Source organism: Brassica rapa, chromosome A03, assembly GCF_000309985.2.
Source record: "Brassica rapa cultivar Chiifu-401-42 chromosome A03, CAAS_Brap_v3.01, whole genome shotgun sequence".
Lineage (NCBI taxonomy): Eukaryota > Viridiplantae > Streptophyta > Magnoliopsida > Brassicales > Brassicaceae > Brassica > Brassica rapa.
The window spans coordinates 31,620,997-31,646,879 of record NC_024797.2 but is presented as its reverse complement, the minus strand read 5'-3'; the positions used below and the strand labels follow the sequence as shown (position 1 = coordinate 31,646,879).

Here is a 25,883-nt window from a genome sequence, read left to right as displayed (position 1 = left end):
TCCCTAGATGAATGCTCATTTACCTAGATAACTCAAGCATCAAATCCCTTTGGTTGAATGTTATCTAAGTAATCATTAATCTCAAGTCTACTAGCCATCTTAACACCTCTAACAACAAATCCCTTTGGTAAAGAATGTTAAAAGCTTAGGAGAGTTGGTTCAGGCATTTCATCAAACACCTTCCGGGTATGAAATGCCTAGAGCTCAACTTTAGAGAGGCCAACTCTAGAGTTGCATTAAAAGCACTCTACTAGCAAGGAACAAGATGGATCTATACTAAAACACTTTAGATCTAGCTTAATCACCCTAATCTACCTTAACCCATGAATCCAAAATGTGTCTACTCAATAATCTCCATGAGAAACCTTAAACCCATGTAAGGATCAAGGCTAATCATGTTAATGAGCAAGAGAAACACAATTATAAGATGAAGTATTTCCTTAAATTCTAGAAAGATTCAAGCTTTTACAAGTTTAGACAAAGTCTTGAGAGAAAATGAGATAAAACTAGAGTTTTTAGGTCTAAAACTATTTATAGTGATGTACAAGTCGTACTGGTTGATTTGAATTAAACCAGGTCAAACCGGATTAAACCGGTCAACAAATTGGGATCGCGTCTTTGTCTTCTCCGAGCGGCCTTTGCACCCCGCTGTGGCAAACCGCTGTGATGTTGACATCGAGTTTGTCCAAGTGCGCGCGGCTTCTTCATCCCGCGTTGCAGGTCCGCTCCAAGGTGCGTCCGAGATACAGCGACCACAACACCTCGCTCCCTTGAACTCGCGTCCGAGCCCGCTGAGTTCCCGAGCCGTGTCCCAATCTCTCTCCGTCGCGGCTCGTCTCACTTCACCGCGAACCACCACGAACTCCTTCTCCCGTCGGCCATGGTCTGCAACTCGCGGAGGTCGTCGCTTCAAGCTTCGTCGGCACTAAGCTCTCCACTGAACCGGAACCACTGAGCCACAGCCAAGCTCAATCCGTCGTTCATCCATCGTCAACACCTCGCCGGTGCTCAGTTCTCCCGTCGTGGCTTTCATCGTGGTAAGCTCTCCGTGGTACTGTAACAGGCTCGCCGCGTCGTCAAGCTCCGGATCGGCCAAGAGAAAGCTCGTGCTCTCCAATGGAGGTTTCTTCATTATTTTCAAAACCAGTCCCTGGCCTTTTGATTCTTTACATAATGGACCCAGCCTTTGGAATGTGCAGAAATGCCCTCGCGAATCAAACCCAAAGTTTCCAATTGTGCGATTTAACCCAAGCGAGTATTCTGAATTTGCAGCATTGGTCCCTCGACTTTTGATGGTTTCCAAATCAGCCACAAAGTCTTGAATACACAAGAACAACCTCACATTTTGGCTCCAAACTTCCATTTGTGCAATCCAACCCCTATGATATGCAAATGAGTATGCAAATGCAACATAAAAACCTAAATGCAATCTAAAATGATCATATTAAACTTAAATATGAATCTAAAATTCATTAAAATCATGAGATATCAACTCTCCCACACTAGTCCTTTACTTGTCCTCAAGTAAACATTCAAGATCAATCAAAGAGGAGAGAATTGAAAATAAAATACATAACCAAAAGAGTCACTTTCTAGCCTTCAATATGACATCCCAAAGAAAACATAGCAAATAGCATGAGCAACTCTCTTATTATACTCTAGCTTCTCTAGGCCTATCCATACTCTTATGCCTCTACTCAAGTTGCAATACTCATCAACTAACAAGTTCCTTAGCCAACTCTCACATTTATTAAAACACACACACACAAGGTGAATTCTTGCAAATGGGCACATGATCTCAATCATTTGGCTTGGTGAGTGAAAATGGTCTAATGTGAAGCAAGGGTTTTCAAATGCATCTTTTATGGTGACTAACACTCAAGAATAGGAGCAAGAACATTATGCAAAATTTATCTAAGAAAAAGAGCAATTCATGCATACAATGACTTGTTCTCATCATTCTACCCCTTTCCTAAATGATTTCAAGCTCTACCCTTCTTCTTTTCATCATCCCAAAACCCAAAGATATACTCACTTTCATCTTTCACCCAATGAACACATTCTCATTTTTTTATTTTAGCCAACTAGAGATTCTTTTTTTTTTATTCACTCAGCTCTTTTTTTTTCTTTTCGTGTTTTTTTTTTTTCTTTTATTCTATTGGGGATTCTATTTATAAAAACAAGAGCTTTTTTTTTTTTTTTTTTTTAATCCCTAGTGGCTTTCTTTCTTTTTGTCACTCTTTTTAGTTCATTTCTTTTCACTTTCACTCACATCCCAATCCCAAGATCAAAAGAATTTAAGCTCACAAACTCAACAACCATCCTAGAGGCTAGCTTAAATGAGGTCCTAATGCTAGCTAAAGATGAGAACAACTCATTGTCGCTCCTAATACTCTCAAAATTTTGCACATGACATGCTATCAATAAAAGGCCTCACTCAAGCAAATTAATGTTGGCTTCAAAGAATGGTGAAGGTTAATAGGTATGGAAGTGCCATTTGGATTAACAAAGATTGGTACAAAGAGAGAAAGATAACCCAAATGTGTATAATATCCATGATCAAGTATGCAAATGCCCATATGCAAGAGAGATTAAGTTCATTAAGCCCTAGTTCATTTGGAGTTGGTTTCAAGAACAATGCCAATCATCAAGCAAACAACATGTTTCAAGAAGAGTTTTCAAGGCTCGAAGCTTACAAGCTTTTTCAAGAGATGCTTAAGCTACTTGATATGTTTAGCTAGGATGTCAAATTGAGTTCTAGACATGTGTTCTTTACAAGGTTTCTCCCAATGCATGAATGCAATCTAAATGCTTCTAGACTCAATCCTAAAGATGCAAATGGATCAAGTGAAACTACATGAAGATTTTCAAATTTTTATGGATTTTCTATGCAAATAAGTATTCACAATGCAATGCATGAGACTCATGGCAAGTAAACAAAACATAAAATGATGTGAGATAGTAGACTCTCCCCCAAACTTACTTCACGCAGTCCCTTGTGTGAGAGTAAGCTCAAAGAAGAGATCCAAAGGAAAGAAATAAACATGAAAACTAAATATGTACAAAGTTGGAGTGACACTTACTTGAAGTTATTGGCTGAATTGGGTGGTAGAGGACCCTTGGCCTCAGATTTATTTCACTTGTAGACATGGGCTGAAGCGGAGAAGGCAAGTGTCTAGAGTCACAATGCTTCAAATCAGCCATGGTAAGTAAGACTTGACCTGAAAAACCTCAACCATGCTTATTAAATAACCTAAAAAGAGAAGATAAAAAAAAAAAAAAAAAAAATATATATATATATATATATATATACAATGGATAAACATGGAATTTCCTCCCAAGTGAGCTTGTTTTAAGTCTCTAGCTTGACTTTGTGTGCTTGTTAATCATAGGTATCAAAAGGTTGAGCCAATGCACCTTTGGTCATTCTCCTACAAGAACAAGAAACCAAGTATGCAAAGGAGCACACTACTATCCATAGAAAATAGACAGATTTTTCCTTAAAGAGCTTCACTAAAGATGTGACATGAATTATGAAATGCTCCTTGAGGTTCAGATGGTCATGAGAATCAAATGCATATGGTGGAAACACACAGTCAACTACAGACTCAAACGAGGTTTTAGCAAAGTAGTTAACTCTATCTCCATCAATCAAATAAAACACAATGTTTTCATTCTCATGATTGTCTTTGACATGGGGGTTTTCTATCTCAAGTAAGAACATATCAACATCAAGTTCATCCCCTAAATCAGCTAGTTCAAGAAGAGGTCTAGGTTCATCAAGCATCAAAAACTCAGATTCAAGATCAATTGAAGCACAAAGATAGTTCTTGTCAAAACAAACTTCAATATGATCTCTAGCAAGCTTTTCTATTCTCAACTCATCTAGCTTCCTAGTTTCACATATTAGATCAAGACATTCATTTATGAGCACAAGAGAATCAAGATCATGGGCAATATTCTCACCACAAGGCAAGCAAAGTTCCTCAAGTTGAAGTTCTAGAGTGGAAATTCTTGTACCTTCCAGCTGGGGTGGTGGAACCCAATACATTACCTCTTTAAGGTCATAAGCAACATTGAACTCATACTGTGTAACCTCCCTTCCTTCAAGCTCTGCTTGATCCTTAATAAGCTCCACCCGGATCCTTCGTGCTAGGGATGTCTTTGCTGACCCCGGATACTTCTTCTGAAGCTCATTTAACTTCACAAGCTGTGCTGGTGTGAGTATACTTGCATCAAAGGGTGGTGGCTCCACATACACATATGGTTCATCTTCGATGTGATCTTCCTCTTCTTGTGGCTTCTCAAAACAGCTTGAAGCCATCACTCAAGAACAAAAGCTAGAAGTAAAGGTTAGTAACTATGCAAAAGAAAAACAAAGCAAGAAAATAAAGCTAAGTCTCAAGAAAGATTGAAATCCTAATGATAAATCTACTAGTTCCCCGGCAACGGCGCCAAATTGATTACGCGTTTAAGCACACACCAATTAACCTAATGTGCCAACAATACCACAATCGAATGGTATGTCATTGTAGCATTTTAGGATCGAATCCACAAGGAACTAGTGACCTATAACACCAAGAATACACAAGCTTTCTTAATCTAAGCAAACAAGAAGATGGATGATTTGTAACAAGCTAAGATCCTAGAAATATAAACAAGGTGATCTCAAATCCAATCAAGAAATAAGTGCAAGAACTTTCAAATGCTAAGGATGGATTCATGGTAAGGATAATTGATATAAGGTGATCAAGTTTCAATCTAAAGGTGTCAACTTTCAACCGATCTATCTACCTTAGGCCTAGACACAATCCTAAACAAACTCTATCCCTAGATGAATGCTCATTTACCTAGATAACTCAAGCATCAAATCCCTTTGGTTGAATGTTATCTAAGTAATCATTAATCTCAAGTCTACTAGCCATCTTAACACCTCTAACAACAAATCCCTTTGGTAAAGAATGTTAAAAGCTTAGGAGAGTTGGTTCAGGCATTTCATCAAACACCTTCCGGGTATGAAATGCCTAGAGCTCAACTTTAGAGAGGCCAACTCTAGAGTTGCATTAAAAGCACTCTACTAGCAAGGAACAAGATGGATCTATACTAAAACACTTTAGATCTAGCTTAATCACCCTAATCTACCTTAACCCATGAATCCAAAATGTGTCTACTCAATAATCTCCATGAGAAACCTTAAACCCATGTAAGGATCAAGGCTAATCATGTTAATGAGCAAGAGAAACACAATTATAAGATGAAGTATTTCCTTAAATTCTAGAAAGATTCAAGCTTTTACAAGTTTAGACAAAGTCTTGAGAGAAAATGAGATAAAACTAGAGTTTTTAGGTCTAAAACTATTTATAGTGATGTACAAGTCGTACTGGTTGATTTGAATTAAACCAGGTCAAACCGGATTAAACCGGTCAACAAATTGGGATCGCGTCTTTGTCTTCTCCGAGCGGCCTTTGCACCCCGCTGTGGCAAACCGCTGTGATGTTGACATCGAGTTTGTCCAAGTGCGCGCGGCTTCTTCATCCCGCGTTGCAGGTCCGCTCCAAGGTGCGTCCGAGATACAGCGACCACAACACCTCGCTCCCTTGAACTCGCGTCCGAGCCCGCTGAGTTCCCGAGCCGTGTCCCAATCTCTCTCCGTCGCGGCTCGTCTCACTTCACCGCGAACCACCACGAACTCCTTCTCCCGTCGGCCATGGTCTGCAACTCGCGGAGGTCGTCGCTTCAAGCTTCGTCGTCACTAAGCTCTCCACTGAACCGGAACCACTGAGCCACAGCCAAGCTCAATCCGTCGTTCATCCATCGTCAACACCTCGCCGGTGCTCAGTTCTCCCGTCGTGGCTTTCATTCGGGAATATCCACCGTAGCCTAGTGGCAAGCCCTTCTACTCTTAGTGTACCCTTATCACACAATAAGCCGTGTTCGATCCCCGTTGTGTATACTCACATTTTTTTCTGTTTTTAATTAAATATTCAAAAGTTATTTTCGTTTTATTATAGCTTTTGGCAAGTATAACACCCTTGGTACAACGGCTGCACACTTTGATTCTTCTTTCGAGAGTTCACGAGTTCAATCAACATCAGATCACATTCTTTTTCATTTTTTTTTTTGTAAACTTTAAAGGAATTTGTTTTTGGAAAGCTATCCTGAATACCTAAAATGATATCCAGATTATATAAATCTATCGTCTGTGAATAAATAAGTTCACATTTACTCTGTTATCGAATATCCACCGTAGCCTAGTGGCAATCCGTTCTACTCTTAGTGTACCCTTATCACACAATAAGCCGTGTTCGATCCCCGTTTGTGTATACTTACACTTTTTTCTGTTTTTAATTAAATATTCAAAAGTTATTTTCGTTTTATTATAGCTTTTGGCAAGTATAACACCCTTGGCACAGCGGCTGCACACTTTGATTCATCTTTCGAGAGTTCACGAGTTCAATCAACATCGGATCACATTCTTTTTCATTTTTTTTGTAAACTTTAAAGGAATTTGCTAGGCTTTGGTGCATTTTGCTTTCTCACTCTTTTTCTGGAAACCCATCCTAAAAGTACCATAAGCATTTGACAATTCATCAATACATCCTAAAAATTTTACAATAACAATCTAAATGAAAAAAACGTTAGGGATAATTCATTACAAACTTAAACTTAAACGTTAGGGATAATTAATATCAAAGTAGAAAACAGAGTAGAAAACAGAGTAGAACAAATATGACATTTTCACTTCCTTTGACCTTCCTGGAAATCTTTATCCATAAACTGGTCGAAGATCTCACAACATAGCTTGCTTCGTAAGTCCATCGCAGTTTCATCATTTATATTAGCCATGCTCTTCAATCCCAGTGACCTGCATTCCAGCATCTTCACAACAAAAATATCACAGTTGTATGGAAATTTTGTCTTTGGAAGCCCTTCTGCAAACTTAACTTCAAATGGACTGATATCTTCGAAATTAACCTCTTCACCAAGAAGTTCCATCTTTATGGCACTAATCAACACTGTCATAAATACCCAAAATTATACAATAAATCAATCACCAACAGACAAAATGAATATGTAAAAATGCATCACAAGCACAAGCAGCAACAGACAACAAAATGAATATGTAAAGAGTTTTTACCTGCCAGTTCTTGGATTTGATTAAGAGCATGTTTGATATTTGCTTTTGGAAGACCACAATGGAAGAGTGTGATTGTGTTGTCCATCAATTGTATCTCCACCCCAATATAGTGATAGCTCAACTTATCTTCAATGACACCATATATAACATCAACATCTTCCAGCCATACCTTCTTTGGATGTATTAAACCTTTCACAAGTTCGCCTACACAGCCCTCCAATAACGTTTGTTTTTTCTTATGTGGCTTCCTGACAGATTCATAAGTGTACCCAACCACTTCTAAGAATTTGACTGGTACAAAGCATGCTGCTGGAAGATTGTTGTTGCGGAACCAAGCACCTTGCTCAACCCTCTTACAATTTAGCATTTCAAATGCAACATTTATGTGCTGCCAATGTAACAATATAGTTAGAAACTTCATATAGAACTGCTATAACATGGACATCTAGCATAGCTCAACTCAACCTCTTCCTAAACATATGACACAATCAAATAGAAGACAGAACAGAGTGTTGATTACCTCTTTGTTGAGATTGTTTTCTGCATCGTCCATTTTTTGAAAGAACTCTTTTTCAATTTCTTTTCCATTGATATAAAACGGTATGTAGTTGATAAAATTAACTAGTATCAATCGAAACTTTTACAAAATAAATTAGGAATATTTATGCGAGGACAAAAAGTTGCTTACACACGATATATGCCCCGTAGATCCATCCAGTGTGCAAGCCTTGAAAACCGAGGAAATTCAGGTGTCACAAATGGATCAATTGGAAGGATTACCTCAGGTGTTACAGGTATAGGAGGGTTTCTAGGTCGTATTGGCCTCTTCTCTTCTCGCTGTAGAAAAGGAAGCATATCTACTGGCTGAGCATTTGCTTTCTTCTTCTTACCAACATCAGGCTTCCCCTTTAATTAAAAATAAAGACAAAAATTCAGGATCGTTTTTATCTTTATACTTGAATGCCTTCCTAATATGAAGTAAAAATATTTTTTATACCTTTTTTGCATGATCGTCTTGACTTGGTTTCACACTCTTACCCTGCTTTACTTCCATCTGTGAAACAAAACCGATATATCAAACTATTGACCTGAACTTCAATTCAAGTGGATCTTATTCATTTTTATTACCTCTTTTGCCATTTTCCCAACACCATCTTCTGATGGACCAGCTGCTTCATTTTTCTTACAAGCGACAGCCTTCGCCTTCCCCTTTTTGAATGACAAAAATTCAGATACATTTATATCTTAATTCCTAGTATGATGTATAAATATTTCATACCTTTTTATCACCATCTCCTTCACTTGGATTCACACTCTGCGTCTGCTCTTCTTCCATCTGAAAATCAATACCGAGATATTAAACAAATGACATTATTTTTCAATTCAAGTGATCCAAGGCATTTGTTTTACCTTTTTTGTCATCTCCCAAACACCATCTACCCATTTTCTTGGTTTTCGCATCTCAGAATGGTGGAAGTAAATTTGTTCTTTAGAATTGTTCAAAGAGACAAAACACGAGCCATCAAACAAAATGACTTTAACTTTTCCAGCGCACCAGGCACCATTGTCGAACGCCTCCACGTCCTGCGTTAGCTCATAACTTTTCTTCGCTCCAGATCTCTCAGGTGGTGGTTGAGGACGTATTCTGTCAATTGATACACGTGTCTCAACACTCCTTTTCCTCTTCTTTTCGTCCAGAGACGGGACGAAGTACTCAACTTTCACCATCTCAACCCCATCAACCAAATATGTTGCCAACACATTTCCTGGATACCATTTATGACAAGTATTGTCATCTTGTGATGAAATCTCCACATTTGCTCCGATCTCAAAGGGATTTTGAACTCTGCTTTCTACATCCTGTGATGGTTTAGATTCAAGGATATCCAGTCATTTTGATAGTTGCTGTGTATTTATTAAAGGTTTTAATGAAAGTAATACCTTATTTTGCTCTGTTAAAAGATTTCTGCGAGCTCGGGTATTTGGCTGTGTGTCGGAAATGTTTGGTGAAATGATCTCATTCATAAGTTCGTGAGTCTCCTGAATTCAGGAATGGTTGAATGAACACGTACAAGGGCTTCCAAAAATTACTTGAAAAGTCCATTTTTTTAAAGAAGGTACCTGCTGCGTCTGAATTGGAGTAAGGACTGGAGTCTCAATATTCTGTTGAGCTATTGGAGAACCAGGTGTCTCTTTCGTGATCTCATTCATAGGCTCTCGTGTATCCTGAAGTCAGGAATGGGATTATGAACTCGTACAAGAATTTCCAAAAATTAATTTAAGTACAACCAAATTCATAATTTTATAAATACCAACAGTTTTCAAAATTATACTTGCCTCATTGTTAAGTTGTTCATCTGCTTGATCTGCATTGGCTTCACCTTGTCTGGAAGCCGTCTCATGAAATGGAGTTGTGTCAGTCTGTGCAAGTACAACAAAAATTAGGAAGGCAATCCTAAATATGTATAACATCTTCCAAAATTACTTGACAACTCAAAAAAAAAACTGAATCAAGAACTAGATAAACATTAATTTTAATTTCCGAAAAAAAAGTTACCTCATTGTTTGGGGTTTCATATGAAGTAACTCTTTGTAGTTTCTCTAGTTTTGTCACACGTTCTTTAATCTGTTTCCTGTCTTTTTCAATCAAACACAAACGATCGTTCATGATCCTTAAATTATCTCCCACCATCTCGCTGATTCTGTTGATCTTTGATTCCAAAGACTCCTCCTGATACGAAGAAGAAGCTTGACTCATCCCTCCATTCCCAAACAGTAAAGATGCTCTTCTTATTTGTTCATTAGCACCGTATAGGTCTACTGACATGTTTCGCCAATCTCTAATTTTAAACTTATAACCTCTCTTGGATAAATCGGCCATGTCATCCAGATCTTTATTAGCTTCGTCTTCCATGCAAACATCAGCTTCTGGATCATTAGAAATAGGAGGTAGGATGCATGTGACCTTAAGCTGAAACCATAAAAATAATTAGCTTTTAAATGGAGAATCATAAGGCAAAACAGAAACAAGAAAAAAATAATGTAAAAACTTACATGATCTTTGATTTCAATTAGGAGAACATCTATCAGCTGTGGAGAAGCTATTTGAAGGTACTTCTCACACAAAAATATTGGGGTAGACGGTTGAACGCTCAGAATAGGAACAACTTGACTGAATGCATACTGTAGCAAAGGTACTGACTCAAGTATCCATATAAGAAATGCCATAGGGAATCCTTGCAAATCATAATTGTTTTTGTCGAGGCTTTTGTCGACAGCTCTCTGAAGTGATTTTAACAGCAAATTATAAGCTGTTCTCTCCCATGGGTATGTCATCAAGACATCCATATCCTGCGCTATTTTCACATAATCCAAAGTAAAAGTTGTGCCACCGTCGAGAAGGCTCTTCTGTAGTAGTATGCTCTCAATCAGGAGGAGCATTGCAAGGCAGAATCTCTCATCAGAAGCATCTTCTCTTGTGTTTCTGAGCTGCTTCTCCACGTCCTTTACTGTATGAGTACACCCTTTTAGGAAGTCCCACTTAAATTTCTCGGTTTCCTCTCGTGGTTCTCTTGCTTCACCACTACATTTCAAACCAGTCACCATGTGGAATTCTCTTATAGAGAACCTCATTGGCTGAGCACCAAAATGGAACCATGCTTCGTGTCTCTTCACTGTCTTGATGCTTTTGGTGAGAACTGCGTGCACTATCTTAGCTGATAATTTCAAAGACCTCTCTCCAAGCTTGATCACCGGTCCCAAAAACGTCCCTCTTATTCTGTTGAACTCATCATTTCCTAGAATTTCCTTAACAGTTTTGATATAAGCAACTATCGAGTGTTGGTTTATCGATATCGTCTTCTCTGGCTCTGATCCAATCGGATACCTCAGCTCAGGCAGTGCTAGTCTTAATGGTAATGGATCTCCCATCTTGTTTTTATCCTGCATAAACAAGAAAAATTTTATTTTTCTAAATTAATTAAAATCCAATTTTCAGGAAGGGTTTCCTGAAACAATACAAATCCTTCCTGAGTCTATACACATGCTTTCACATGAACTAGAATTCTACCAATCATATTAGGTTAAAACGAGCAAGTCTATACACAAGCAAAAACCAGGAGACCAATCTCTCAGAAAGAAAACACACATAAGGTTGAATCTGCAACATACCTTAAAGAGATAGAGCTCTAGAAATGATTTTTCTCGGAGAATAGAGAGAGCTCGCGTAAAAGATCGAGAGAGAGAGAGAGTTCTGGAGATGGGTTTTCGTCGGAGATCGAGAGATATGGAGATGAGAGAGAGATTCGAGAGGCGGAGACGAGTGAGATTCGAGAAGTTTGAAACGGCGAGAGTGTTGAGACGGCAAGAGTTTTGTCTTTTTTCAATCGAAATGTATTGTTTTGGAAACCTATCCTATATTAATTGGTTTAAATATGCTTATGTAATATTCTTTAACAGATGATTCTCCTCAGACCAGCGGTTAAACCAAGGCATTTCATAACTCAAAAGTCTCTCTATCCCCGGGTTCGATATGTGGTGGATTCAAAATCAATTTTAATTTTTTTTTGTGTTACAGTTTGGAGTTAAATAAAATTAAATGTAATCCATTAACAGATGATTCTTCTTGGCCTAGTGGCTAAACTCCCACACTATCCAAATACGCAAACTCTCTCCCTCTGGGTTCGATCCTTTGTGGTTCTAAATTTTTGTTGTCTGTAAACATCACAATTTTAAGCTTACCATATACATGTCAAATCCTTAGTATATAATCTCATTTCATTCTTTTTTACATTTGAAACACTTAACTTTTTTTCTGGAAACCCATCCAGAAACATTATTTTAACCTTCCAAGATATATGATACCCAAAAAAAATACTTGATATCCTTCCAATCTTTCTTATGTAACCAGACGCCAACAACATAACAAAATAAACAGTCATAACTAAAACCGAGTCTTAACTAAAACAAAAAATGTTTTCATGCATCATTCTCATTTCCCAAAGCTCTCATCCACAAATTGGTTAAATATCTCACAAGACAAGGTTCTCCTTAGCTCCAATGCATTGTCATCATTAATCTTTGTCATGTCTCCTATCTTCAATGACTGGCACTCCAGAATCTTGACAAGAAATATCCCACAGTTGAAAGGATGTTTTGTCTTGGGTAAACCTTGTGCCTGCTCAATCTCAAATGGAATCATCTTCACTTTATCTACCTCATCACCAGAAGATTCCACCAGCAGATTAGTAATCAACACTGTCATATTTAAAAATCAATATCAAGATAGAATCAGTTGAATATTTCAAACCAAGAAACAGTTGAATACATCAAATACAAATTGTTTATACATACCTGCCAACTTTTTCACTTGAGGAATATCAATGCTGTTGCTTTCCTTTTGAAAACAATCATATACTGTGATTCTTTTCTTCTTCAAATGAATTTCCATCCCAATCCAGACATTGCTTTTTTTTCCAAGAGTAATCCCATACACAACATCAACATCTTCTCCCCATGTCTTCTCTGGATATACCTTCCCTCTCACAGTATCTTTAAATATATCGTTGAAAATCTTTTTACCTTTGACCTTTTCTTTCTTGTAAGCCAAATCATCAGAGAGCAAGCAATGCAAGAACTCCATAGGTAGGAAGCACGCCTTTGGAATCTTGTAGTTGTGGAACCAAGCAGCATTCTCATTTCTTCTGCAATTTAGCATTGCAAAGGCTCCATCAATGTGCTGCAAAAAAAAAGGCAAACATTATCTAATTTGTTACTATATAATTCCTGAAACTAAACAAATCCTTCCTGAATTTTTTTTTAAAAAAAAAGCTCAAGGCAAGAACATATGTAAACAAATTACCTCTTTCTTAAGGTCCTTTTTTGCATTTTCCATGCTTTGAAAGAAAGATTTCCTTATCTTATTATCATTGATTGATAGGGACCTGCAGTCGATTAAAGATTCAAAGGAATTTACCAAACCTCTTATACATAAATATAAGAATATATAGACAAGGACAGAAACATTCTTACGTTTCATGCATGCCGGGCTTTAATGTCATCCAATTTTGAAGCCTTGAAAGCTTATGTTCCGCAGGAGTTGAAAACGGATCAACTGCAGGTATAATATTCTCAGGTATTACAGTTAAAGCCGGATTTCTGTCAGACTTGAATGGAGTTTTTGTGTCTCTAGATCGTTTAGTCACCCTCTCGCTCCTTCTTAGGAAAACATTATCCATTCCTGAATTTTGTGATGAGGCAGCAGCTTTCCTTTTCTTATCAGGCTTCACCCTTAATCAAACAATGGACACCAAGCAAAATATTATCAAATTTGTTGCAATCGGAATTTCTGGAAACCATTCCTGAAACTAAAATGTATGTATATAAACAATTCACGTGAAGTATAATTCTAGTTATGATTTACCTTATCTGCCATCTTCCAGACTCCATCTTTCCATTCTCTATGAATTCGCAAATCTGAATGTTTGAATAGAATAGTTTCCATAGAAGTATAGAGACACACCGAGTATGTGTTATCACCAAGTACCATGCTAATTTGTCCGCTGCTCCAGCCATTGTTGTAAAAGGCTTCTACCTTATCCATCATCTCAAAGGATTTTTGGTCACTAGTTGGTGTTGCAGGACGTATTTTGTCAGCCGTGTTAGTATCCTGAAGTTTCTGAAGTCTATTATGTTGGTATGTGAAGAGTGTCGTGTACTCAACTGTCAGCTCCTCTAGTCCTTCACACAGTTTAAGATCAACAACCTTTCCTGGATACCATATTTCGTCATCAGTAAACAAAATCTCAACCTCTGCGCCTATTTGAAAGTGAGCTATACGCCTGCTTACTTCAACCTATTAAAAATGAAGATTCAGTAACATCAGCGGTTTTAAATTGTTAGAATCAATACAATACTAAAAGGGATATATAATCCATGGGGAAGGTGTCCACGTCATCACAAAAAATTGACCAATCAGAGACAAGTGTTTTAACACGTCATACAACTACAGAGAGAATCATAATATACGACGCATCAATCGGGTTCCACTTCGTCTTCACCATCTAGGTTCTTCGTGATGTCCGTTACGGTGAGCTCAATCAATGGTGCTCTTTGATTCCTTCTTTATAGTTTCGTTCCACCTCCCTCTTTTTATCCTCATATATATCGATTGCTCAACATCTTCGTCTAAACTTACTTGCAAGCAAACCCGAAAACCTCCAGTGAAGAATCGAAAGCTCTGGCAATAAAATCCAATCGAAAGTCTCATCTCTCCACCGGCAAGTCTCTGTCGCTTTGTATTTCAAGGATATCTCACCATGTCCACCAGAATACGAATTAGGATTTCGAATCTAAAGTTAAGGCGATGATCAATTTCTTTTTTTTCTTCAATGGTGTTGATAACCCAATCAAAGGGCGTCGCCTTTTAGTTTTGATGTTGATTCATTTGATCCAGTCTTACAGGTTCTTACAATTTTTTGTTTTGTTTCGATTAGGATGAAGTGCGGTAGCGATTGCTGTAAGGTGTGAAGATAAGATGGCTCTCTGAATGAAAACATGAAGAAGTGTCAGTATGTCGTAAGTGGTAAGCTCCAGAAAGAAGGCAAAAAGGTATACACTTTTGGATCATCTTGTGCCTTTACATGTTGGCTTTACTCAAGAAAAAGAGACTGTAAGTATTGTATATATAAAATAACTTACGAACTTTGAACGTATTGAACTTAGAATAAATACTTTCGCCTCTTAAGTTTTGAATAAATACTGGTTCTGAAAAGGATTAAGATTTGTCTATCAACTGCATCAGATTTTGTACCCTTTTTACTTTTCTAAAAGCTAAGCCCAGCTCAGAAGGATGGAATCATCGAGTGGAGGAAGATGAGTGTCTTTCAGAGAATCAGTGGGGGTTCGTGGGCTGTTCCAAGTTTCCAAATAGTAAGCTGTAAGCATAAACTCTTAAACTGCAAAGCGCTTTGGATGGGGAAGGCCAGCTTTACGTACCGCTTCTGATATCGCCAGGTTCTCTACGTACAAAGGATTCAGGAGAGGTGTGTTTAAAGTCATCTTATTTTACGCACTTTTTAGTTTGCTATGTTGACTTTCCCTATCTATGTAGCAGATTGGTAGAATACCTACTTAGTGGGCTCGGTGTCTTCTACCGCATGTGAGAGACAAGAAGGTTAGGCTAGAAGGGAGATGCAAGTCGACGCCTGAAGCATTAGGCATTACATAATGATTCTTCTTTCAGTAAGGTATACATTACAAACTATTGCGTTTGGATTGATTCTTCCGGGATAGCTGCTTAGTTTTGAAATGGTTTGTTTTTATGCAGTGTGTACATTAATAGTTCCATGTTTCAAAAGCATAGTATGACTTCACTTAGGGTAGCCAGTACTCCGGCGGATGAATAAATGTTTTATCCTCTCCCACACTCCTTGCGGTTGCTCGGTTTGACACCCTTTAAACAGGTAATGGATTGTCCATTACTGTAACTCTAAGATTTTCTGAATGTTTGACAGGTTGCAGTTTGCAATTCCTATATACTTACATATTTTGTTGTGATTGCAAATTTTTGAGATGGTGAATTAGAATTATTACAGTTCAAAAGGATCCACTTATTTAACAAGAAACATGAGAAGGTCGGCCATAGTCCGTAGAATAAAAGATAAGTTACAAAATACATTTGACTTATAAGAATAGAGAAACATGACATGTCATGTAATTCAACTGACGTACTCTTTAGACCTGAATATGTTCAATAAATATTACAAGGATGTTGTATAGCTTGGGAGGAAGAGGAGAGAAACATGATGTCTTCTGCTGGCTAAGATTATGAACATTGATAATCTTTATTAGATGCTTATTTCTTGGAAAATGTTTTAAAAGATGTTTTAATATAGGTAAATACTTATTGCTGGATCATGTTTAGAAGTATATATAAGTCTTCCGAGAGAAAATTACATTTACAATTTCACTGTTGTTTTACTGTCATGAGATAACTTTTATGACAATTGTATGCATATAATTAAAATCGCACAACTTCTTTATGTTTTCCAATCCTTGAATAACAAACAAAACATTAAGATAAAACATATTTGCAAGAAAAAAATCAAGATACAATATTGTTTCTTCTTATGGTTCGTTCCGTAGATATCTCTTGCTGTGGTTTTAGCCATGTTTGTGTCTTTATTTTCTTCAGATCATTTTTTTTGTTGGATCCAGAATCAAGGTAGTTTTTCAATGTGTTTAAATTATAAACAAGAGAGATGTGAAGTATTTTAAAATTGTGTACACCTGGAAATATAATAAAAGATAGGAATACCATGATCAAGAAGCTAATGAGAAATGTTTCGAACAAATAAGTGGAGCATTAAGCCCAAAAAAAGTGGAACGACAAAGGTTAAGCTTAGTTTGACAATTAATCAATAAAGAGTAAAGATTGAGAGATGAATTATCTATTGAAAAACACAAACAAATAAACTAAAATAAAAAAAAACAATAGCTAAATAAAATATAAAACGTAAAGAAACCCCACCACTTGATATATGAACTAAACGAGCTAAAAGAAGCAATGCAATTTTTTTTTGGCCCACCACTTGATATTCTGGACACATCAGCTATACTGTTAAAGAAATCATGATCTTTTTTTTTTTGTGCACAAATACTTCATGAATTAAACTTAAGTTGGGTTTCTTACAGGGTCTCTGAAAGCCTGTTTAGCCAAATTATCCTCAACACAGAGATAATAATTATGATTGTTCATCAACTTTACCAAGCTAGAAAATCACATTGAAATACTACCGAAGCATGACCTCTGAAATAATAGTTGTACTATAGCAAGTCGTGCAAGTGCTTCAGTCTCTAATGCAAAAGATGCCATCCTCAAACACGAACTGCTCCAAATGATTCACCATTCATATTACAAACCATCAATCCAGATTTGACCGTACCCTCCACAAATTTCTTATAAAATTTTAAAAGTATTACAATACATCTAACTGTTAAGTACCCCGCGCTTGCACGAAGCTCCGCCTCTAAAATATCTAAAGATATATCTTTTCATTAATTTTATTTATCATGCATTTCAATAGTCCAAATAAATATCTAAATATTTACCTTTTCATATATATCTTTTTTGATCTATGAATGTGTCTTTTTCTTATTTGTTCAATTTTTATATATTATCATTTTATATACTATAATTTTTAAGCAATCTAGAAAATAGCCTCTACTACTTAATCAACCAGCTTTCACAAATTAATTTTAATGAAAATGCAATATGTATTACCGAAATAACTCAAATCTACGTTTTAGAATATAACGTATCCTTTATCATTTATAAAGATTCATTGCAAACTATAACTATGTTTTTTTCCAAATCTAAGCATTCTAATGACACATTGGAGATGGTCTAAGGTATTGCCGACGTAAATGATCCATGTTGAGATTTCAGCATTTCTGATTCTTACTATTCTAATGTTTCAATATATTTTGAATATTCCCTTTGTTTTATAATATAATAGTTTAAAAGTATTTTTTGTTTCACAATATAAATTGTTTTTATATTTCAATGTAACTTTATATTTATTGAATATTGTATGGCCAATTAAATTATGTAAATTACTGTGTAATTGATTAAATTTATATATTAAATGATCTTTCTAAAGTAATAACTTTTAAATATTACAGATTTTAATTAAAATTGATTATATTTTGAAACAGATAGAGTAATCTATAAACTAACTTTATATAGATATGAGGACAAAATTGTAAAGTGATCTCACCTTAAATTTATTTCATTATGTGCATTCCTAATTGGAATGAGATAATCAACATCTAATATTATGTTACTCTTAGTATATTAGAAATGGTCGAACCGTAAACCATTTAAGGATTTTATAAGGAAGACATAAAGATGTATTTCCAGTTATCACAAATATAGAATAAATTGACAACAACTTAATTATGTCCAGCGTAGGAAACAAAGAAGAGTTTTAATACTTTCTAATATTATAATATATCACTATATTAGTTGTTAAATCAGTTTTTTCTAGCACAAATACTCACTCCATTCTTGGAGTTTAAGTTTTTCTATCTGATGATATTAGTAGTTTGATCCCAAAAAAAAAACGTTCGATGTGTACATTGTAATTGGAGAAAGAAAAACAAACAAAAATCAACCGAAAACTTTTAAGGTATATGAAACAAAAATTAAAAATATCAATTCTCTGCAATTAAAGAATAAGACAATACAATTGTAAGAATACAAAATAAAACAAAAAATATACACAAAAAGAAAGATTTAGTAAAATAAAATCATAATATAATTTCCATAATTGATAGTGCTCAGTTACACTAAAAAATCTAAATTTACAACATACACAGTTTTATTTACATCTTTAAACATATTATCTTATTAAAATGATTCTAAAAAAGTACCAGGATGAAGAGTTGGAAAATATACGATAAAATATAATACATAATGTTAAAAATACATTATCACTGATCACTAAAAAATCATGTTAGTATTAATAGAAATGAAATGACAACACATTTATTAAAACCATAGAACGGCACGCAATAAGGTGTTACTAAATATACAAACTACAAATTAAATATGCTCAACGCAAACACACATAAAAATGAGACATCATATTTGGATATATTTAAATAAATAATTTTAAATATATTATATTCTTGATAATTTTAAAATTACTTAAAAAGAAACTAAATTATTAAAAAATTATTAAAAAATAATATAAAAATAAAACTAAAGCAATATTTTGTAACGTCAAAATAATAAATGAATAAAAAATACATTATGTTAATAAAATATATTTTAGATTTTAAAGACTTCTAATTCATGTAATATTACAAAATTCAAAATTGGTTTATTACAATTAATATTTTACCATTAGATATATTAATACAATATTCTAGATCGATATTCAATTGTCAGTTTTCAACTATTACACGTAAAAAATATTATTAAGTACGTTTTTTTTTAATAGGGGGTTTTATATTTTAAGTAGGTTATTCGAGTACTTTTTCTTTCTTGAATTTATTCGAGATGAGATTCCGATCTTTTAAACTAAGATAATTTATGTTCTATACATAATTCTATTTTTTTTACATAACTCTAAAATCTCGGACTTGATTCTTCATATTTTATTAGTTAATTGTGTTACATATAATAGAAATACTTACTTCAAACTAAATATATTAAAAAAATCAAATTTAAAAATTAGTTATATATAATTTAGTATACAAAAATTCACATACAAAATAAAAATTATAAATGTAACAAATTTAAATATATTATCCGCGCGTAGCGCGGAGAAAGGATCTAGTAATAATTAAAGATCAAATATACTCGATGCATACCTCGTTTGTTTCTGAAAAATCTATAGCACTTGTCTGAAGATGCTCTGTTTGCTGAGTAATAGGCGGCATCTTCGAAACATATGTGGAAACTAGCTCAGTAGTAGGTTCTGTAGTATCCTTGAGATTTTCTTCTGCTTGATTCTGCTCTGATGGTGTCTCATCGGATTGATCTCCCTCACTTGTCTGAAGGTGCTGTGTTTGCGGAGTAAGAGGCTGTGTCTTCGAAACATCTGTGGAAACTAGCTCAGTAGTAGGTTCTGTAGTATCCTTGAGATATTCTTCTGCTTGATTCTTTCTGCTTGATTGTGTATGCTCTCATTCACTTGTAGAAAAATATTGGGTCGCAGTTTCTGTCTCACTCTATAAGACAAAAGTAAATGGTAAGAGTTAGTTGAATAGAAAAATATTACATAAACATTTTAAATATTTCTTCTTACCAAAGCATTCTTATTTTCTTCAATAACTAGTGCAATTAGTGAAGACAATGGAGAGGAAGGTGTGTGATGCACAGCATGCGTATCCTCCTGTAATAACAGTAAAATAAAAGAGGTAGTTATGAAGAAGTTTCTACAATTTAAAATTCAAGTTGTACTTATGAAAGACATTTCTATGCTTACCTTTTTATTGTTTGCTGAAATGATCTCAGTCAATGGCTGTGTAGCCTCATACGTTTCCTCTGTTGCCGTCTGCAAAAAAAACAAAAAAAAAGTCAGGTAGGGGATCAAAAACACGTACAAAAGCTTTCAAACATTACTTGAAATCTCCAAGATTTTTTGAACATTTACCTGCTGTTTCTGAATTGGAGTAAAAACTTGAGCCTCAATACTCTTTGGAGATATTGGAGAAGAAGGTGTCTCATTCATTTCCAGTGTTTCTTTTTGCAAAACTTGAGTCTGAGCAGCAGGTGACTCAATCACAATCTGCAAAAAATATCAGGAAAGGCCATCATGAATACATTCAATTATAATTTCTAGAATAAATATTACCCCATCATCTGGTTTTCCTTCTTCTTGATTAGTTTTGGGTGGCGTTTCATCAGTAGAGGTTTGTGTTTCCCTCTGCCAAAAATTAGAAAGGTCTATATATGTAAATCACCCAAAACTAATTGTAAACTCCAACTGTCATTGAGCATATACCTCTTTTGTCAGATTAGGAGTAAAAACTTGAGTATCAAGGGCAGGCGTGTCATCCGATGGCTCTCTCTCAATCTGTAAAAATTATCACGAAGTCAATCCAGAGTACGTTCTAAAGCTTCCAAACATTAACTTAAAAATCCAAGATTTTTTTTTGACCATGTACCTGTTGAGTCTGACTTGGAGTATAAACGGGAGTTTCAATACTCTTTGGAGCTATTGGAGAAGAAGGTGTCTCATTCATTTCCACTGTTTCTTTCTGCAAAACTTGACTCTGAGTAGCAGGTGACTCACTTGTTAATTTCTCTCTCACAATCTGCAAAAAAATATCAGGAATGGCCATCATGAATACATTCAACTATAATTTCTAGAATAAATATTACCTCATCATCTGGTTTTCCATCTTGATTAGGATTGGATGGCCTCTCATCGGTAGACGTTTCTGTTTCTTTCTGTCAAAAATCAGAAAAGCCTTTATATGTAAAAAAAAATCACCCAAAACTAATTTGTAAACTCCAACTGTGAAAACAATATCATTGAGCATATACCTCTTTTGTCAGATTAGGAGAGAATACTTGAGTATCAAGGGCAAGAGTTTCATCATCTGATTCATTCATTGTCTCCTGCAAAAATCAAGAATGCATTCAAGAATATGTACAAAAGCTTCCAAATATTACTTCAAAACTCAACAATATTTTATTGGTTACATACCTTATGTGTCAAATTAGGCTGTTGAGACATTGGAGATAAAGGCGTCTCACTCGATTGTTGCGTGTAATCCTGCAAAAATCAGGAAGGCATTCAGGATTTTGTACAAGAATTTCCAAATATTTTTCTTAAAAAATTTTGAGCATATACCTCATTTTGTTGAGACTTTGGAGATGCAGCTGATTCAATCATTGTCTCCTGCAAAAATCAGGAATGCATTCAAGAAGTACAAAAGCTTTCCAAATATTACTTCAAAACTCAACAATATTTATTGGTTACATACCTCATGTGTCAAATTAGGCTGTTGAGACATTGGAGATAAAGGTGTCTCACTCGATGGTTGCGTGTGAGACATTGGAGATAAAGGTGTCTCACTGGATCGCTGTTTGTCAAATATTAGGAAGGCATTCAGGAATATGTACAAGATCTTCAAAAAAATACTTGAAAATGCAAATGTAAAAGAACATGTTTTGAGAATTTACCTTTTGTGTCACGTTAGTGGGAAAAACATTGTTGTTTCCTTCCAACTCTCACACACGAGCTCTAAGATGTATGTTTTCTTCTTCTAGTAATGACATTCGATCCTTCATGCTCTTCAGATTCTCCTCCATTACCGTGATGATCCTGTTCACTTTTTCATTTACTGAATCCTCATCAATCGGAGTAGAAGCTTGGCCAGTCTCCTTATTTGCCATCATTTGAATAAGAGCATCCAATGTGTCAAATGTGTCTACACACCTATTTTCCCAGTCATCGGCTGTAATCTTGTACCCTTTCTTTGTTACATCTTTCACTGTTTCCAGCTCGTCACTATATTTGTTTTCAATGGAGATATCATCTTCTGGATCATGAGGAATAGAAGGTAGTATGCAATGGACCTTCAGCTGAGAGTATTTAAAAAAAGACCAATGAGAAACATATTAAAAAGAAGAAGCCAAATAAACTGAGAAACATATACTTGGAAAAGCTTACCTTTGTATCAGCTTCAACCTGTAAAACCCTATCAAGTGATGGATTCTCTACCTCAGTGTATTTTTCACACAAGTAAGTCGGCCCAGGAACCTCAACTGTTGGTACACACTTACTGAACATATCCCTTAGCAAAGGAATCGACTCTAGTATCCAAAGAAGGAATACTAGAGGATAACCTTGCAACTCAAATTTGGATTTATTCTCCAAATGATTCGCGACAGCGTTTTGAATTGACTTCAGGAGCACAATGTAAGCCTCTTTTCCCCATGGATATGTCATATCCTGTGCATTTTTCGCATATTCCAAAGGAAAACTCCCTCCTTTGCTCTTCCGCAATAATATGCTCTCTACCAGGATGAGCATTGCGAGGCATACTCTCTCCTCAGAAGCATCTTCTCTTGTGTTTCTGAGCTGGTCCACCACGTCACTTAACTTATGACTACGCCCCTTTAGCAATTCCCAATTAAATCTCTCGGTTTCCCTTCGTGGTCCTTCTAATGCACCACTACATTTCAAGCCTGTCATCATATGAAATTCTCTTATAGAGAACCTCATTGGCTGCGCACCGAAATGGAACCAGGCTTCATTCTCCTTGACAGAAACGATGCTTCTAGTGAGAATGGCGTAGACTATCTTTGCTGATAACTTCAATCCTCTCTCACTGAGCTTCATTACAGGTCCCAGAAATGATCCTCGGACTCTTATCATCTCATCTGGTTTTAGGATGCTTTTGACAATAGAGATATAATCTGAACCAGAGTATTGGTTGATTGCTGACTTTTCCTTTGGCTGTGAACCAATAGGATACTTCAGCTCTGGCAGTGCTAGTTTTAGAGGTACTGAATCTCCCATCTTGTTTCTATCATGCGTAAACAAGGAAAAAAAAAATTTCAAACTTTTCTGGAAGGCTTTCCTGAAATAACACAACAAATGCTTCCTGAAATTCTTATAAACACTAGACAGTTTCACAAGCAACAAAAGATTCATAAGCAAATTCAAGACCCTATCAAAAATATCAACATTCCTAATCAAAACAAGACTCCAAGCAAAAAAGTTTCAAAATGTGTTACCATCCGAGTTTCAATTTTCAACATTTAATAGATGCAGCAACAAATGCTTTCTGGAAATCTTCTAAAAACATTCAATAGATGCAGCAAGAGACAACAAACTTTTATTTTATAAATTTGTACAAACACACAGAAGGTTGAATCTGCAACATACCTCAAAGAGATGAATTATGCTCCAACAACTTTGTGTTCCCACAATTCAAAAGTCTTTCATTTGCTTCGCTGGTTAATAAGAAAGAGTAACAAACAAATCAAAATCAAAACGCAAGCTTCCCAAATTTTAATTCAAAAACCCTAATTTTAAAAAGCTACATAGTGATTTGTGTCCGATTTTGAGAGTAGAGAGTGTGACGCTGATGATTAGATAGCCGGAGAAGATGATTAGCGAGCCGGAGAAGATGATTAGCGAGCGGGAGAAGATGATTGGCGAGCCGAAGAAAATGATTAGCGAGCCGAAGAAGATGACTAGCGAGCCGGAGAAGATGATTCCCGAGCCGGAGACGACGATTCCCGGGTCGGAGAAGATGATTCCCGAGCCGGAGACGACGATTCCCGAGTTGGAGACGACAGTGCCGGTGAGGGTTTGAAGATTCCGGAGAGGAGACGACACGATTCGCGATCGAAGGAAATGAAATGTTTTTTTTTTATTCTTATAACAAAGGGTATAAGGGTAAATTACCCCTTTAATGAAACCTATTTTGTGACTTTCTCCTTCTAGTGCTATTTTTGGGACATAAACTTCAAAAGGTGCTATTATTGACTTTCTCCTTCTCCTTCTAGTGCTATTGAAATCTATTTGGTCCAATAGTTTGAATTTGAATTATAAAATAAAAAAATCTACTGAAGCAACGTACAAGTCCTCCAATATTAATATGTTACTAGATTTTGACCCGCGCTTTAAAAAGCGCGGAATTAATTCTCTTTTAAAATTCTACAAATTTTTTAATTATAAAATTTTATTTTAAATTATAAGATTATGTGTTTTTATATATGATAACCATATACATTTAAAATTTACTGATTGTTTATGTTATAATCATAGATATTAGATATGATATATATAAAATTTATATTTATATTTATGAAATTATTTTTAAAGAAGTTAATTGTTTAGAAAAATATTGTATTAATTTTAATTTATTCTAAATAATTATATTTATATACTAAAGATATTTTCTCATTACATATTTTAATATTATTTTTGCACATCTTTTTTTTATTGATAATATTTTATTTGATCATTTAGATGCATATATTTGTTCCAATTATATAAAAACACTATTATATAAGTTGAAAAAATGAATGATATTTCACATTGCATATTTTAATATTATTCTTTGCAGATTTTAACTTTTAATTATTATTTATTTATTTATTTACTTAGATGCATATATTTGTTCCACCATATAAAACTCAACTATAAAAATTGTAATGGAAAGTTTATGATTTTTTTATTTCTCATATTAGGAAAATACACTACGAAAAACACTTCAATTAATTTGTATCTAATAAATAAATTATATTAGTTTAATTTATTTATTATCCGCAAAATTAAGTATATTTCATATGATTAAAAATATCTAATTATTCAAAAAAAATTTAGTCGAAAAAAATTTGCTATGGATATGATAAAGTTTTACCTATAGTAAGTGCTAATAGTTAATTAGCATTATGGTTTTGTTTTGGTTTGTAAAGAAAATTTATTTGTTACCATAAATATGAGATATTTCTATTATTTTGTAAATATGATTAAAATTCAAGGGTAGAATCCTAAATTTTTAAAATAGGATCATGCTTTAATAGTATAGATGTTGCAACATAACAATCATGACGTTGGGTGATAAAATATTTTTTTAATGGTTATTTTTATATAAAATATCATTGAATATGATCTTATTAATAAATATGTTATACTGCTATTTATGGCTTTGGGACTGAAATAGTGATATATTAGAATACAATGGTTGATTAAAATATTAAAATAAATATTTTATTTTTAGTTAAACGTGAATTGCAGAAGATAATTATTTTATATGATTAGTTTTTTTTGGCAATCGTAGAAGATTTCATTTATAAATATAGTTGTGTAAATATTGCAATTAACTGATCTTTCCTAAAATGCAGGAGATTATAACTATTCCCTTATATTATTTAGGATATGCTATGTGTAGAGATTAAATAATGTATAACTAAATTCTAATTAATAGGTCCAAACAACCTTTATAAGTAGATTTATTAAGAATGTTTCCCTTTTAATAGAATAGATAACTGGGATTATTATGTCATGCGCATGTGGAAAATAATTTTGGTGACATTTTGATCAAAAAAAAAAAAAAAACATTTGGTGACATGTACGTCTGTGTACAACACCGCAAACCCTTCACGGGTAAATGAAATATGAGGATGTTCTTAGCAAAAAAGGAATTTGAGGATGAGATGCAAGAATTAACTTAAATAACGGTGTGGTTTATTGGTGAAAATGTGAAC

At 34.8% G+C, this 25,883-nt stretch overlaps 5 protein-coding genes and 1 long non-coding RNA gene across 13 annotated transcripts; 1 reads left to right on the top strand and 5 right to left on the bottom strand.

Annotated features, from left to right (window-relative positions):
* Window positions 1–5,940: 5,940 nt before the first annotated feature.
* LOC117132720 (protein AGENET DOMAIN (AGD)-CONTAINING P1-like) lies at window positions 5,941–9,361 on the bottom strand. 2 transcript variants are annotated; one of them, XR_004456235.1, is made up of 8 exons: window positions 9,260–9,361; window positions 9,080–9,178; window positions 8,549–8,998; window positions 8,418–8,474; window positions 8,267–8,347; window positions 8,136–8,192; window positions 7,659–8,044; window positions 5,941–7,526 (listed from the first exon to the last, which is right to left on the bottom strand). XR_004456235.1 is itself a non-coding variant. In XM_033287555.1 (7 exons), exons 1-7 carry the CDS (start codon window positions 9,347–9,349, stop codon window positions 7,823–7,825), a joined length of 1,056 nt encoding a protein of 351 aa, XP_033143446.1. In that variant the 5' UTR covers window positions 9,350–9,361; the 3' UTR covers window positions 5,941–7,822. The 2 variants fall into 2 exon arrangements, 1 of the variants encoding a protein (XP_033143446.1); XM_033287555.1 differs by having other exon boundaries at window positions 5,941–8,044.
* Window positions 9,362–9,554: 193 nt separating this feature from the next.
* LOC117132668 lies at window positions 9,555–11,068 on the bottom strand. Its single transcript, XM_033287472.1, has 3 exons — window positions 10,193–11,068; window positions 9,696–10,109; window positions 9,555–9,593 (listed from the first exon to the last, which is right to left on the bottom strand). The coding sequence occupies exons 1-3, from the start codon at window positions 11,066–11,068 to the stop codon at window positions 9,555–9,557; spliced, it is 1,329 nt and encodes a 442-aa protein (XP_033143363.1).
* Window positions 11,069–11,833: 765 nt separating this feature from the next.
* LOC117132718 (DUF724 domain-containing protein 6-like) lies at window positions 11,834–20,197 on the bottom strand. Of its 2 annotated transcripts, none has more exons than XM_033287553.1 (7): window positions 20,134–20,197; window positions 19,517–20,040; window positions 13,560–13,991; window positions 13,169–13,425; window positions 12,999–13,080; window positions 12,491–12,875; window positions 11,834–12,394 (listed from the first exon to the last, which is right to left on the bottom strand). In XM_033287553.1, the coding sequence occupies exons 2-7, from the start codon at window positions 19,583–19,585 to the stop codon at window positions 12,129–12,131; spliced, it is 1,491 nt and encodes a 496-aa protein (XP_033143444.1). In that variant the 5' UTR covers window positions 19,586–20,040; window positions 20,134–20,197; the 3' UTR covers window positions 11,834–12,128. The 2 variants fall into 2 exon arrangements, with proteins under 2 accessions (XP_033143444.1, XP_033143443.1); XM_033287552.1 differs by having other exon boundaries at window positions 19,517–19,876; window positions 19,954–20,196.
* Window positions 13,964–18,524, top strand: LOC103862423. 5 transcript variants are annotated; one of them, XR_004456236.1, is made up of 5 exons: window positions 14,194–14,241; window positions 14,341–14,492; window positions 14,632–15,180; window positions 15,252–15,384; window positions 15,465–18,524. It is a non-coding gene; the product is annotated as an uncharacterized LOC103862423 (long non-coding RNA). The 5 variants fall into 5 exon arrangements; XR_001958124.2 differs by having other exon boundaries at window positions 13,964–14,492; window positions 15,465–16,917; XR_001958125.2 differs by having other exon boundaries at window positions 14,192–14,241; window positions 14,341–15,180.
* LOC117132721 lies at window positions 19,525–21,720 on the bottom strand. 2 transcript variants are annotated; one of them, XM_033287556.1, is made up of 8 exons: window positions 21,641–21,720; window positions 21,508–21,555; window positions 21,361–21,429; window positions 21,198–21,272; window positions 21,033–21,101; window positions 20,816–20,965; window positions 20,653–20,724; window positions 19,525–20,574 (listed from the first exon to the last, which is right to left on the bottom strand). In XM_033287556.1, the coding sequence occupies exons 1-8, from the start codon at window positions 21,710–21,712 to the stop codon at window positions 20,449–20,451; spliced, it is 681 nt and encodes a 226-aa protein (XP_033143447.1). In that variant the 5' UTR covers window positions 21,713–21,720; the 3' UTR covers window positions 19,525–20,448. The 2 variants fall into 2 exon arrangements, with proteins under 2 accessions (XP_033143447.1, XP_033143448.1); XM_033287557.1 differs by lacking the exons at window positions 20,653–20,724; window positions 20,816–20,965 and having other exon boundaries at window positions 19,525–20,436.
* On the bottom strand, window positions 20,829–25,754 carry LOC117132719. The gene is made up of 2 exons (XM_033287554.1): window positions 22,330–25,754; window positions 20,829–22,241 (listed from the first exon to the last, which is right to left on the bottom strand). Exons 1-2 carry the CDS (start codon window positions 23,314–23,316, stop codon window positions 21,888–21,890), a joined length of 1,341 nt encoding a protein of 446 aa, XP_033143445.1. The 5' UTR covers window positions 23,317–25,754; the 3' UTR covers window positions 20,829–21,887.
* Between the last annotated feature and the right edge of the window lie 129 nt (window positions 25,755–25,883).